At 44.2% G+C, this 15,560-nt stretch overlaps 1 protein-coding gene across 2 annotated transcripts; it reads right to left on the bottom strand.

The window, feature by feature from the left end:
• Positions 1 to 3,555: 3,555 nt before the first annotated feature.
• LOC106149544 lies at positions 3,556 to 15,350 on the bottom strand. 2 transcript variants are annotated; one of them, XR_001235798.1, is made up of 2 exons: positions 13,903 to 14,063; positions 3,556 to 4,815 (listed from the first exon to the last, which is right to left on the bottom strand). XR_001235798.1 is itself a non-coding variant. In XM_013518674.1 (2 exons), exons 1-2 carry the CDS (start codon positions 14,829 to 14,831, stop codon positions 4,464 to 4,466), a joined length of 612 nt encoding a protein of 203 aa, XP_013374128.1. In that variant the 5' UTR covers positions 14,832 to 15,350; the 3' UTR covers positions 3,556 to 4,463. The 2 variants fall into 2 exon arrangements, 1 of the variants encoding a protein (XP_013374128.1); XM_013518674.1 differs by lacking the exon at positions 13,903 to 14,063 and adding an exon at positions 14,572 to 15,350.
• Between the last annotated feature and the right edge of the window lie 210 nt (positions 15,351 to 15,560).

The following is a 15,560-nucleotide window of genomic DNA, read 5'->3' as shown; positions in this document are numbered from 1 at the left end:
TCCTCATACTATGAGAATAATAATAACTAGAAAAATGGCTTTCACATAATAAAGGTTAACTATTACTAACTTGGTCTATGAGGTAGATGTCATTATTTTATAGATCCATTGACTAAAGTACTGCTGTGTAGAACTAATTTACATCAGAAACATATTAGCATTTATTACAGGGCAAAGAGTAAAAGATACAATAAGAATGAACGATGGGAAATTTAATTAAAAGCACTATCTAATGGCATCCTTGACTCTGTATCTATTATATCTTTAGTGTCATTAATAGTAATAAAATAGTTGATTTTTGTAGAACTTAAAGCTTGGAAACAAAGCCCAACAACATGTATATATGTATTTAATGGTGGGAGATCCGGCAACATTCGGCGACAGGCACGGTGTGCCACTCCATGGGGTGAAATGCGTGCCTCTTGCCAGCTTCTGTGGAGGGACTGTTGTTCATCACAGCTGTAATGTTCCCTTCAGAGCGCTCCCACTGGAATGGAAAAGGCACACTGGCAATTTATATACAAAAGCCAACCCACGTTTGGCTTTCAAAATTCACTGGGAAAACTGTATGCAGTCTGTTAGTTATTCATGGACATGCTCTGATTTCTGATGGAAGTGCTGTGGTTTCATTTTGTTATCATCACAGCAAAATTAGAAAGCAGCAAAGAAAATTAAAGGACTGGCATGTAGACATCTTCCAGCTAGCAAATTGTTATGTGTATACATTTTCATGGCTCGCTTGCCTTGTAAAAATAGTCATCATTCACACAGCCCTGTGTTTGGAAGACTCAAACTAGCCTTTCCCCTACTGCTCACCCCTGCCCTGCCTTGCCTTGATGAAGTTACAAAGCCATCCTCTTCCTGCAACAAGCTCTGCAGAGTTACAGTGGATCTGCAGTACACCCACATCCTGCCACCAAAGCAGTGCTCGTCATGTAAACTATATTGGAATATCTCTTAACATCTAATGAAATGATGTGATCAAAATATAAATGTGCAAATTGTTTTACAATTTAATTTTGATCTTAAAATGATATCTCTGGTTAACCTTGAGCCGTAATAGTTTCCCACACTTTATTTGGATAGGCGCCTAGCTCTATGTATCAAGATTTCTCCCATTAATAATATATAATCTTGCATCTGCAGAGGAGTGATACTTTTCCAAAAGCACATTGACATACACCATCATGTCTGATCGTTACAAGAAATGTGAGAGGAAAATAAGGTAAGTTATTTTATAAAGGGGGACACCAAAATCCAAGATTTATAATTTTCCTCAAATCTCATGACTAGTAGAGATAAAGTCAGGCTAAAATCCAGTGCCAGTAACTGGTACTGTCTGACACTTTATGTCACTTTCTTTTTTTTTTTTTTTTTTGGTTTTTTTTTTTTGGTTTTTCTCCGGTACCAGGAACCGAACTCACGACCTTGCGCTTGCCAGGCAAGCGCTTTTGCTGCTGAGCTAAATCCCCAGCCCCTACTTTATGTCACTTTCCTGAAATGTTGTTTTGCAGGGGAAATGGAATGTAATCTTCTACCATGATAAGTTAAATCTGAATTTATTTATTTAAGTGACAAAAAATAAAATAAGTAGTTTCTTTTAGTCCCAACCTACAAAGCAAACATTATACTAGACTGCCTAAGTATGAACTTATTACATACTCCAAAGAGAGCTTTGAAAAACACGTAAATTGTCAAAAAACAAAACAAAACAAAAAAAACCCTAAACCAATTAAGGAGCTTTCTTCTAGAGCACAGTGCTGAGAAGGCAATGTGAAGAAAATGGACCTCAGTAATATTAAGGAGACTACAAATGAAGCGCAGATACGAATTTTTCACCAACTTTTGCATCTCTTGCATCTCTTCTTCCTAGAGGTTGGGCTTGTCTACTTGTTCTGAGTGTTCAGAGTCCTGCCAGGTTGTTGGAGCAGCACTGGAGAAAGGCGTACGAGTTTGGTGGCGTGCGTAAGGCTCGTGAGTGTAGATGTTCAGTAAATAATAATTGGTGACAAACTGAATGTACCAGTTAGAATTAGTCACACTGCTCAGGAACACCTGTCATACCGTACATAGTCGCCATGTTTCACAGCTACCAGGTAAAACTTTAACAAGGACAAATTTTATGGTTTTCTGTTTTGAAAGGACTTTAACACAGATAATTTATCATTGTCTACTATGAAGTTCAAAGTTCAGATGATACATGCCTGTGAAACCAGCTACTAGAGAGACTGAGAAGGGAAGATCCAGAGTTCAAGGCTAGGCTGGGCAACTTAGAAAGGCTCTGTCAGAAAAGGAAAAGGGGAGATTCAAAGTTGAATTTCCAGTGCACTTTTAGCAGCATAAGAAGAAATTTGTGACTTTGTGATATTATTTTAATTACTAATCTTACTTTCACTTCATCTTATTTTCCTCCTAATACCTACTATTTCCTTTCACAACATGTATATTACATATATAATATAATATATATTATACATATATGTACATATATCCATAATACATATATGTATATATACATAATATAATATATATTATACATATGTAATTGAAAATGATCCCATATTCTTTTGCAGTTAGGTAGGGTATAATTAAACACATACAAAAACGAGATGCTACTTAGAAACTAGGAACTATTAGCTTACCTCCAACCTTAGAACCTCAAAGAATCCCCATGATTTCTACACTCTTGTGGGCGATGTTAGCTCAAGTCTATTTATCATTTTACTTATTCTTTCCACAAATACTTACTGGCCACCTACTAAGCCCCAGGCATTAGTATATACAAAGGCAACACGATGTGCAAACCACAGGCAAGTTCCCGTTCTGGTGGGACTTACGCTCCAGTAGGTTGGAGGCATGCAAACAAATAAACAAAAGTGAAAGAATTAAATGCATGAAAAGACATTTTCAGATAATGATCAGTTTGATGAAAAAAGTGAAACAAGGTCACATGAGATCCTCAGATATAGTGAATTCCCTGGGAGTCAAGGGAATCTTCCCTGAAAGGCTGCCCGGGCGAGGGCCGGAAGGGACAGCTTCTGGGCTGCTGTCTGGGGGAGGGGCTCCAGGCAAAGGAACAACCAGGGCTGAGGCTTTGTGGCAGGGTGAGCAGGACATCTTTATGAAGACAAAGGGAGATGTCAGTGGCTGGGGTTGGCTGCGCTCGGCAGAGCAGGCCTGCGTTGGAGGTCAGGCGGCCTGCAGGAGTCGGATCACACCGGGCTTTGTCAAGGAGGAGGAGGTCAGACCTTTCTAAGTGGGATCTGAAGGCATCTGACTTCTGATTTTAAATGACCACTGCCTCTGTTTTGTAGAGAGAAGACTGTACAGAAGACAGGACTGGAAGCGGAGGACCTGTCAGGAGGCTCTGCTCCTTGTTCAGGGGACAAAGTTGCTCCTGGATCCACAGACGACAGAGGTCCAGCTAGAAGTAGATCCAGGAGGGGCTGGGGATTTAGCTCACCAGCAAAGCGCCTGCCTGGCAAGCGCAAGGTCGTGAGTTCGGTTCCCGGTACCGGAGAAAAACCAAAAAGAAAAAAAAAAAAAAGCATTAACTAACTCTTTTACCAGAGAAAAACCAAAAAAAAAAAAAAAAAAAGTAGATCCAGGTGGGCTCAGTTTTAGGGTGTGTGATAGAGCCAGATCTTCATGCCCAATCCTCTCCCACTCCCCTTGCTGACTTCTGTAAGACATTCAATGGTACCAAGATTGTAATCTTTGGAATTTTACTCAAGATTAATGGGGCATGGGAGGGGCTCGTTGCGGAAACGTGGGTGTCTTTAGTACAGCCTTCATTGTCTCACTGAGTCCCTATTAAGGATTTGTGGTGCCCACCTGCAACCCTCTCCTACAGATCCTCACCCACATTTAATTCTGTCTCCATTGGCAGCATTTAAGATCATATGGAAACACATTCACATTCCATATTATGATTATTTACATGAGTTGACCTGTGACTAACTAGGTGATGTGCTATTACGGTTTGTAGGCATTTAATTAGACATTTAATTTTATTTTATGCTTTATCTTGCTGTTGTTGAAATCCTTTTATTTTCAGGCCTGACACATCTTGTAGGCATTGTGAATTCTCATGCCTGTCTATGGAGCCTGACTCAAACAGCCATGACCAGGCCTCTCTGTGTGGCCCAGCCTCACTGGCGTTCTGGTGAATAAAAAATTGTCCCCATGTCACTGCACACAGGATGAATTGCAGTGTCAGCAGGTTTCCATGACACCGCCAGGCTGTGAAACTCACATCTCTCCCACACACTTGTTACCAGACCCTGACAGAGCGGACAGGGCCTGCTGTGTTCCTGCCTTCCTCTCATTTTCAGGTCCTCTCCACTCCCACACTCCCCCTCCGCACCCCAGATGGAGGCTGGAAGGGTCACCTCAGAGGCCGAGGGAGGAGGAATTCCGGGCCCTGGGGTTTCCGCGACTGACTCTGGGCAAAGGCACGGCCTTTATTGAGAAACCCTCCAGAGTCTGGATCGGGGAGTGAGACACAGGCCAGGCCTGAGAGAGCACAGCGTGAGGCAGGAAGCCTGGGGGAGCAGCGAGGGAGAACCTGGGAACAGAGGGAGAAGTAAGGGGCTCTGGAGCACAGCTGGAGAGCAAGGCGGAAAACAGCTGGGAAGATTCCAGAAAGGCAGCTGCATCCACTTCTGCTCCAGTAGTGCTGCAGTTCTGTGTTTCAACAAACACAGGCCAGGGGGCCCTTCCTTTCTGATGTAGTGCCATCCTCGCCCTCCCACTGTCCTCTGTCCGACCAGCACTGCTTGGAGATCACAAGGGGCCCTGCACACGTGGAGACATCTGAAAGTGAGAAACAGATGTGAGAGTTCTGCATGTGGACTCTGGAGTCAGATTGCACCTGGTCACACCCCAGCGTTGCAGCTTAATTGCCTGTTCCCTTCTGCATATTTCTCCCTAGGCTGTGCCTTGGTTTACTCAGCTGTCAAGTGGGATGGAAGTAGTTCCTATTTTCACTGAATTGCTGTAAAGTTTCCTGTGAAGCTGTGAGCATATCATAAGCCCTCCACAAATGCTTAGCTATTATTTTTTAATTGCTACATAGAATTACAAAATTATGGTAGTTTTTAATGTTTATATTTAACAAATTATAACTTTTAATTCAAAAACATGCACTGGCATATAGCTGCAAGATTCATAGGTAATTACAGAAGTTAGGTTTTTCTTTTTTTTAATTAATTCGTATGATCCTAGAAGAGGGATGGCCTGATCACAGGGCATAAATTTAGAGTTGAATGAGAAGCAATTGTGTCTAGATTTATATTTATAAACCCATTTGGAAGCAATAAAAAGTATAAATTTGAGGTCCTCTGTGAATGTTTGTTTCTAAGCCAAGTATTTTTTCTGTCCCCTCCCTGATTCTTGCTCCCTCCCACATTCGTATCTTAAAATGACTAGTGCAGATAAATCTAGGGAGTAAGCCTCCACTTACTGTCTGATTTCAAAATTAAGGGCATAAAGTCTTTACTTCCATGACTGGATGAGTTGTAGGTTTACATACATTGCACATGCACACATAGAGATTCTGCACAAGATGCGAATGTAGAGGGATAGATAATGCAAAATTAAAATGCACGTGTTCTGTAAAGAACTGAAGGCAGACTAATCCTTAAGAGGATGAAGACCTGCCCATGCTGACAAAAACAGTGGGGGAAGAACACATAAAATTCCCCTACCTCACAATTTCATTTTAACTCCCCTATGCCCAGTAGAAGCTGTGGGTAAAAGGGACGAGGAGCTGACAGTTTCCCACCAAGGGGCACTTTGTGGCTGAAAACATGACCCTAAACTGTAGCAGACCATCATGCAGCAACCTCAAGAATGACGCACAGTGAATACCGCCTCCAGGTTTCCCTGGAAACAGCAGTGCCACGCATGAAGGACTCGGTGGCTGCTACCCAGGGAACACTGCTTACAGAACTTTACAAACAGGATCTCTGCCAGCTCTCTGGAAGCTGAGATGAAATACCTACCTAGAGTACAGACTGGCTGATCTTTCAAAGGCCCTTTTATCCCTGAGAGTCTGTGGTTTTGATGTAGTGTTGAGGATTTTTCAACTTCCTCTTCAGAAGGGTCAGCAAGTATATGAAACAAGATCTGGTTCTGCACTAATTCCCCCAGGTAGTCTTTTTTTTTTTTTTTTTTTTTGGTTTTTCTCCGGTACCAGGAACCGAACTCACGACCTTGCGCTTGCCAGGCAGGCGCTTTTGCCGCTGAGCTAAATCCCCAGCCCCTCCCCCAGGTAGTCTTAAAAGGTTTGGAAAATGAATAAATCTGCGGTTACTCAATAAGTAATGGTGATCCAAACATGAAGAAAAATTTTAAAATTTCTTCTTGGCAAATCTAAGCCTTCAAATTTACTCTAAAGGCATAACTGGGGATATTATTCTATAAAATTGGAGGCAATGAATTGTTGCTGTGTAAACTGTAGGAACACAGCATTTTTTCAGTAAATGAGTTGCTGAGGAACACAGTTTGGTACATATTGATTATAATTTACTTTCTTTATTATTCAAGTTAATAATGTTCATTATTTCAGAGAAAGTAGTCAATGAATAAGGATAAAAACCTTAAGTTAGCTAATATTTTTAAGTGCACTCTACAAGCTACCACAAAACTTAGATGCATAATGCACTCTTTTACAAGCTGTATGAGTTGATTGAGCTCAGCAGAATGGTTCTTCAGCTGGCTACCCTGAGATCACCAGGGTAGCTGTGTGGTGCCTCAGCTGGGACAGCTGGAACAGCTAGGGTTCGGCTGGGCATTTCTTTCTTCTCCAGGTGGTCTCTCCAACAAGACAGCCAACCTGTGCAATAGCTCAGGGCCCCAAGAGAACAATCCCTTGGCATAAGCACATATTAAGATTCTGCTTCCATACTACTCTCTAGTGCCCCAATGGCCAAAACAAGTTACCCAATCAAGTTGAGAATCAATAGACAGGAGGACCACAGAAAAATAAATACTGGGAGGCCTGGTGCACTTGGGGCCATCAGTCTGTCAACCACACAAGCCATATATTACATCCATTTATCTTTTTTATAAACCAAAGCAATATTCACTAACTTAGGCACAGAGATGTTAAGTTACTTGATGAAAGCCACATTGGTGAGAATTGGCAGAGATGGGATTGAATCCAAACCATCTAATCCCAGAGCATGAGCTAAACATCTGAAGCCACAAGCATACAAGTAGGAAATTATTAACTTGAAGAAGTAAATAATATCTCAGAACTATTAGGTTTTTAAGTAAATAATATCTCAGAACTATTTGATTTGAGGACTTACACATGCAATAACAATAGAAGAATTTCATACTTTTTAAAAAGAGAAATCTCGTCTTACCTCCCCCAAAAATGTAAATCATAGAGGCAAGAGTATAGTCTGGGTTATATTTTCACTTCTCCTTACTTGTGCTGACTTAATCTTCTCGATTATACAATGGAATGATAATATCTGACTTGCAGGGCTGCAGCACAGATGAAATGAGAACACAGCACGAAGTGCCCAGAGTGCCCTTGGTGCTCTGTGTCCACAGTCATGTGCGAACACACTGAGCACACCTGGCCATGTAGGACCTGAGCAGGTCTCAGGGGGACTCCTTCCCTCCTCCATGAGCTCAGTGGGTCATTTTAGAGCATTGAGTTTAACCACAGGACAGGCTGTTACACCTGCCCATGACTGGAAATCCCAGGACAGACCAGGGCGGGAGAATCACTAGCTTGCTACAACGAATCCTAAGAACACCCAAAAAACAGATCCATGGTTCCTGGAAGACTTATCACTGGTTTGACCACAGGAGTAGTCAAACTACCCTTTCCTAACTCGATTAGGCTCTATTGTCTGCAAATTGAACCAATTCTAAGATTCTCTCAGGGCATCCCCCAAATTTGGCATGTATAGCTCAGTTTCTAGTCCTGATTGCCTTCTAGTACCTAAAACTATGTTGACACTAGCGAAGATATGGAAAGAGGGACAAAGAAAAAAAATCCATTTGTTGTGGATGGCTCGCAAACCTTGGTTTCCATTGTCTGGCTACGTCAGCAGCTGTCTGTGGGTTTTGAGGCAATTTACAGCTGGAAGAAACAGGGCTCTGCATTTCTTTCTCTGGGGACTGAATGATAGCTCATTCCACGATATCATGGCCACAGTTCTATACACAAGTTACAGCAGCTGTAAATTACAGCAACAACGTTATGAGTAAAAGGATAAATCCCTCGCTGCCACCTTTTATCTCTGAAGCAGTTGGGGAGGAGGAAGGAGGTCACGTACCCAAAAGCAATATGATCAAGGGGGTGCATCTGTGTCAGACAAGGCAGCTGGCAGCGGGCTCTTCTGAAATGCTCTCAAATGCTAACATATTATTACGCAAATCTCTTTTCCCCAGATGTGGGAAGGAGGAAGAGAAAGAGAATGAGTGAGAAGGAGATGAGGCAAACCCTTTCGCATTCATTCCATGATGCCCCTGCAGCATGTTGACCAAACACTGTTTTCCAAGGCCCAAGCTCCTCTCTCCAAAGCATAGTTTGATGGGACTTTTTAAGGATAGCTTTCACCATTCATTAAATGTAAATTCATGTAAGTTTTAAGGTTTTTGAAACTCAATTTTGTCACCTATAGAAAGGACATAATGGTCCCTATTTCAGTGTTAGTAGGGTTGCTAAGTGTAGTGGATTGACAACTGGTGGCCAACTTATAACCCCCAGCTGAACTGAGTAAGCGTGGTGCTGGGTGTGGGAGGCCCACCTGAGGACTGTGGCCAGCAGCATAAGAGGCAGAAAGGGAGAAGAAGAAGTAAGGCTGTTGGAAACTGGGAAAGACTGTTGGGAGCTGGTGGAAGCCGTAAGGAGCTGTTGGTTGCTTTGGAGGAGCTCATCATGCTGGCTTTCCTGATGAACTAGGCTGTTTCCATCCTCTGAGGAGCTCGGGGCCTTGTTGGCACTGAGAATGGCTTCAGGTCACTTTGAGGGAGCTCTGGTCCTCACTTTGAGCATTGCTTCCTGGCTCCAGAGAGGAAGATTGTGTACCACCAGTGTCCTGGAGGAGCTTGCTGCATTGGCTTTCCTGATGGGAACTCAGCCGTTGTGATCATCGGAGGAGCTCGAGACCTCACTGTTGCTGAGGATGGCTGTGGTACTTTTCAGGGGAGCTCTGGTTCTTACTTTGAGCATCGTTTCCTGGCTCCAGTGTAGATCTCTCAGCCTGCTAGCACAGATCCTTCATCCCGCTGACACAGACTTTCTAGATTCTACCACTGACCTTTGGGCTTTCCCAGTGCAAATCCGTGAAACAGGCCTGCATGAGATGTTGTCATGGGCTCTGGGCTTCCAGCTGGACTCATGGGAGGCATTGTTATGGGCTCTAGGTCTTCAGCCAGACTCATGCAGGGCATTATAGCAGGATCCAGGCCCTCAGCTGGATTCCTTGGTCTATAGTTTGTGGACAGATTGCCTGCACTCTTTTGCATATCATTCTTTGGGTGACTATTATAAATAATCTTATAAAATATGTGTCCTGTATTATGTAGTTTCTCCTTGAAAATAACCCCAAAGCAACATACTAAGTAAACTCATTTGCTCCTTCAATATCCTGGCCTTTATTCTACATCTACCAGTTCAGCATCCCACATGTGTCTGGGCAGGATTCCCTTCATCTCCTCTGGATCTCTTCATGCTCATACAACTCTCTCAGATGCACCGTGGCACAGGCTCTACCAGGTTTTCCCACCTCGGGTACCAGAAGGATCTTTCAGAATATCACAGACCGTACTGCACCCAAAGTGCTTTGTTCGCCCACACTGGCTGTAGGTGAAAGTCCAAATCAGAGAAGAGAGCAAGCAGCTCTGTGCTATGACCCTACGGTCCTCCCTAGCTCCCCTCCACCCACCTCTCAGTGCCCACACCAGCTTCTCACTGCTTACTTTCTCACCAGCTTCTCCCTCTCGCAAGCCCCTTTTTCTTCATGGAGGCGCAACTTTTTCCTTTCCACCTAGCACATCCCCTGCACTCTTCGAGACCCAATGCAGGAATCATTTCCTCTATGATTTCTCTGCTTTGCTCAGGGAGCATGTGTGCCCGCCCTTGGTGCAGCATTCTTTACCTGCAGGAGGAAGCTTTCAGTTCATTACAGAGCAGCTTGACCAGCTTGCTGTCTGCTGCAGCTGTGGTCTGTGTGAGCCCAGGGAACACATGGGCCTGCGGGGAAGAGGCCTCCAGATGTGTTGGACAAGATGAATGGGCAAGTAGGGGCTGGGGATTTAGCTGAGCGGCAAAGTACCTGCCTGGCAAGCACAAGGTTGTGAGTTCGATTCCTGGTACCGGAGGGAAAAAAAAAAAAAAGATTAATGGGCAAGTGCAAAGTGCCCCCTAATGCATCTTCTTCCTTCTAAATGGCAACTGTACTCCCTCAGATTCATCTCTGGTTTCAATACTTTAAATTCACTTTCAGGAAAATTCTTGAACTGAAGGATGTGGTTCAGTTTATAGGCACAGAACAGTATGGAGCCATTATTTCAAGCACAGGCGATAACAGGGAGACTCAAAATAATAAAACTAACAAGGCATAATTCTTGTAACACGTTATCAATGGTTATAGTCCGTCTAGTTTATAAAAGTATGAGTTTCTAGAGCAGGTTTTAAGTATTCAGGCACAATAATCACTTCTCAGCCTTTTGGTTGAGATTAAGTGTAGTGACTATTAAAACATAGCTAAAAGATGACATATTTTAGAAAAGAAATATTTTCAGGAAGAACATCAGCAGGTAGTATGGCTTTTGAGAAGGGGCTAAAGCTATTTATCAGTAGTATGGCAGGTCTGAGAGCCCAAAAGATTCTTGCAATGGGGTGGTCAGATGAGCTGCGGACAAAGCTGAACTTCCCAGGTGAAGTCTTGGGATAGACTTTGCCTTTGGAAGAGTTTTGGCAGCCTAGGTTTACTTTTGAACCAATTTTTTCCCTTGTACAGATGGTTCATGATTTATAATGGTCTAACTTAGTACCTTTTGACTTTAAAATGGTGCAAAATCAATAGGCTTTTAGTAGAAACAGTTCTTCAAAATGCCTTGAATTCTGTCTTGACCCTTCCCAGGCTAGACAGATGTGGTATGACGATCCCTTGGGATGCTGGGAAGGGGCGGGCAGCCCCAGGCCCCCGTCAGCCACGCGATCACACAGGAAGCACAGTGCAGTGTGCTGTGCTGCTAAGCTGTGATGTTCAGCAAGTTAGGTGTGCATTTTTCAGTGAAGATACTTTCAGTTTAGGATAAGTTTACTGAGATGCAAGTCAATCCAAAATGGAGGAGCATCTGTATTCTTCAGCGTAAGAATTGATTTCTTCTTTATAATTAAAAGTAACATAAAGGAAAGGCAGCCAACACTTTCTTCCTTTCATTATAAAATGCCAAGGAGTTTCAGTCCCGAGACCTAAGAAGGCATTTTGGGGCAGGGGGCAGCTCTGTCAGGCAGCCTGCTGCACACTTGACGCCACTTCTTGGGTCAGACCTCACTCTACACGTGCTTTTGCAGTGGTGCCACCAGGGCTTCCACCTCAGTCTTTGTTGTTTCCTTTTTTTTTTCTTTAGATATAGGATCTTGCTAAGTTGCCCAGGCTGGTTTCAAGCTTGCAAAGTTTCTGCCTCAGCCTTCCAGACTGCTGGAATTGTGGGCAATTAAAATGGTGAGTTTTACCATGTGTAAATTATACTTTCATATACCACACACACGTTCTGCTCACTCTGGCTGGATCAGGACCCTTGGAGTTATCTAAGAAATGATCATGTGGATTTTGCCTGTGTTGCACATTAAAATTCTGTGGCAAGTTTTATTTGGAAAAAGAGTTCTGTTAAAAACATTTGGAAACCACAGGATAAGACAAATGCCAGTGAGGAGCAGCTGAGCTTCACCGGGAGGACGACGCCTCTCTTTGTGGTAGTTGGAGTGTTTTGTTCTTTTTCAGACGTGTCTTACAAAGAAACAGAAATCAGAAGAGGAAAACAAATTTAAAAGGCTGGGCGTATTTACTTTTCCTGAGTAATGCCCAAATAGTTTTCTTTCCTTAGAATTTCATCTGGGTTTTCTCAGTGGAGGACCATGGCGTGGGAAGCCACCTGTCAATCAGTCTGCAAGGACTACACGACGGCCCTCAGTGAAAACAGCTGTGAGTCGGTGCTGCCGTGGCTAACCCCAAACAGGGACCTTTTGGGTTTTATTGGCCCCCGAACAGCAGTGGTAAGGCAGTGATAAAAGGACTTTGGAAAGTTTTTCAAGCCTGGGAAGCCAGCTGAATAAATCATCGCTGAAGCCGTGGTTTGGCTCTGAGAACCAGACACACTCCTGAATTCAGGGTTGTGAAAGGCTTCCGTCTGAATGCCCTTCAGCGGAGCCCGCCTCACCCTTTACCACCATCCCCATGGCCTGTTACTGCCTTCCAGTAGAACTTCTCAGGTCAGCTTGAGGCTTGGAGGTGCTAAATTTATGAAAACTCTTTGGGTTGGCTAGCAAATATTGGGACGTGAAATTCTTTCTTTCCAGCTTCTCCACGGACTCTTATGGCACTATGGCTCTATGGCTCTATGCGTCCCTACCACCTCCACCTCCCAGACTCTGCTAACAGGCCCCTAGAAGTCAGCGCCAGGTGCCGCATCCTGTCTGGTGGCCCCATTTTCACGGCTCTGTCTTCTCCCAGGTGCCAGTGGCAGCTCCCTCTCCCCTCTTCCTGTATAAGGGGATAGGAGCTTCTCTCTGTTGCTGGCTCCTGGGAGATTCTCCACCCATTATTGGTTTTCTTATCCTACCCACAGCTTTGTAAATAGTCCTTTTGTTACATTTTCCTCAGCCAAACTCTTGTTTAACCTGGTTTGTTAGGACAGTGAACGTCATTACTCTTTCATCCAAAGTCAGCTCGACCTCTCAGTATCCTTAAGGTAAAATCCAAAACTCCCTTCTACGCTTGCTCCCTGAGCTGGTCTCCTACTCTGCCCCTGCCCAGCATCTTCCCCTTTGAGGCCCTTTTCATCTGCTGTGCCAGCCCCGTGTGTTCCTCCCCAAGTGTCGCTACAGCTTCACTTTCTCATTTTGGTACCTAAGATTAGATGTTGCCTCTTCATTAGGACCATTCCTGGCCACTTTAAGGAGCCCTCCTTCCCTAAACACCTCCCATTACTCCTTATACTTTTTTTGCCCTTATCTCTATCTAAGATGTGTACACATGCCAGTATTTGCTCCCTCTCTCTCTCCCTCCCTCCTCTACACTCACATACTCTCTAAGGAACCAGGACTTTGAGTGATTTACCACTATATTAGTAAAGATTACAACAAGGAAGAAATGATGCATCCCCCAACTGAGTTAAATTAAAAGGAAACATCTAGAAAGATGCAGGCAACAAGAGATAATGCAGTGCCAGAGCTAGGAACACCACAGTAAGCAGAGCTTGCCAGAGCTTTAAATGGACTGCTGGTCAGGGGATGTGGCCTTCAGTTGCAAAACCATAGCAACCTAGCAATGAGCAGGTTCACAGGTCACCCCCCTCCTCCTTCCCGACCTTCCGATCTCCTGCTAGGGTTGGCTAGTGGGAAGTCATAGGGCAAAAAGCAAAATTGCTGCAGTCCATCCAGATTTGTGTCTTGGGACCTGGCACAGAGAGCAAGGCAGAGAAGAGCAGATAACAAGGAGTATATCTGTTTTCACAAGGCTCAAGGCAAACTTCAACAAGACCTGCCACATTTTACACCCCCAGGAAGGGTCATTCACCCAGATTTGTGCAACACGGTGGCCCTCGTTGGCAGTAGAATCTCAGAGAAGGAAGCACGGAAAAAATCCATGAATTCCCATGGTTTGGCTCCAGTTTCTGGAGACTATTTGGGGAAACAGCACTCACTTCCTCCCTAACGCAGTGTCATCAGGATAGATGAAGATTCATTTCCTGGAAGGGGTCTCCAGGGTGTCAGCCATGAGTCTGTAAGGTGAAGGAGGAGAATTCCTGGGGCTGCTAGGCTTATATGTCCTGTGCCAAGGACATTTCTGAAGTTGAAGAACAGCGTCTATTTATGTACAGCTTGGAAACAGGAGCTTGTTTTGTATTGTGTTTGGACGCAGAGAGGAACCAGGTAACAAGCTGGCAGCACTTCTGATTTTTTTCATGGAATTCAGAGCTCTCCAGGCTTTGTGGAGATAGGCACGAAATCACCCACCTATAGGGTCAGTAGCTGAATGGGGAGGAAGCTAAATAATTTCACACTGCTGCCATCCACTTTCAGCAAGTGTGGAATTATTACGGCAAGGGGTGCAGCGTTGATATAGTTAGTGGGATTATGAATCAGAAATTCCCTGTGAGCGCCTACTAGGTAAGGGAAGGGGTGAGAATTCACAGCCATGTAAAAACAAAAGCCCTGTCTTTAATAAGAGGTGAGAGGAGCTGTAGATGCATGACCGAGAGCCAGTTACATTACTGACGGTGGAGTGGGAGCCACCCGCCAAAAGGCCTGGAACATTAAACTAGAGAATCACACGATGTGCTGAAAATCACTGCCACAACAGTTTTCCCTACCTCCTCAATGAGCACGGATTGGAGGAATAGGCGACCTGGGAGCGCAGTGAGAATGTAGAAACCAGAGCAGACAAGACGGTCTGCTGGGATGCGCAGCTCAGGCATCCTGTTGGTGCCTGGTGGCTGGATTGCGGCGTTCTGTAAACAGCAGAGTGAGAAACAGCTGTGAGCTCCGAGCTACTGCATTTACTTGGTAAATTTAATTTACCCACACACCTTTCTATTTGATCCATCCTATCTATTGGGTGAAATAATTTCATGTTTCCAACTGCTTTGCATTCCCTTTGTTACAAAAGGAATATAACTCCCCAACATGCGTTAATTTCTGGTAGAAACTCTAGCTCCTTGCAGAGGAAACTGTTAAATGTTTATTGATGGGTTACACACTGATCCGCCCCCACAAAAAATAAAACCAGCAAGTATGTGTTCTCTGGGGAGCTTTTAAACTTCAAGCCTGTGATGCAGAAACTTGTTCTTTCTTGTCATAATCCACCCTAAGGCACCGGCAGATCATAGAGTAGGAAATTAAGCTTGAATATGAAATTGGCATTTGGTAGGGGAATCACTGTCTATTCACCATTCATTGAGTCTCTCTGTGGCCTGGGCTCTGTACTAGACACGAAAGAATCAAAGATGGATAAGACTTGGCGTTGGTGCTATGCAGACTGCAGAGTGGTTGGGAAGTGGCGGAGAAATGCTGTGCTAGGGAGAATCGTGGAGTGTTGATAAACTTAAGCTGCTGACCTAGCAGGGGCTGGCGATGGTCAGGGCAGCGTTGGAGGGCCTTCCCTATGCCTCTCCAGGGCAACCTCTGCTCTGCTCTGTGCCCTGGGTGCTGATGTGTGAGGACTGCGTCAGTGAGCCCTCTGCTGCTACTACTTGAATTTGCTCCCAAAGGGGAGCTCCTTCAAAAGTGAGCCCAAAGGAGGAGAGTAAAGCTGAGGTGTTAATTTTCTCAGAGTTCTCTCATGACCATTGCTGACTGGTTG

Source organism: Chinchilla lanigera, unplaced genomic scaffold (genome assembly GCF_000276665.1).
Source record: "Chinchilla lanigera isolate Chin_1 unplaced genomic scaffold, ChiLan1.0 scaffold00047, whole genome shotgun sequence".
Taxonomy (NCBI): domain Eukaryota; kingdom Metazoa; phylum Chordata; class Mammalia; order Rodentia; family Chinchillidae; genus Chinchilla; species Chinchilla lanigera.
The sequence above is the reverse complement of the archived record's forward strand: the minus strand, read 5'-3'. Positions and strand labels throughout refer to the sequence as shown.

Coding starts and splice junctions, on each gene's coding strand:
- LOC106149544 (XM_013518674.1), bottom strand. CDS start 14,831: ATGAAATTATTTCACCCAATAGATAGGATGGATCAAATAGAAAGGTGT. Junction 4,816..14,571: donor AATCCGTGCTCATTGAGGAG/GTAGGGAAAACT, acceptor TCTCACTTTCAG/ATGTCTCCACGTGTGCAGGG.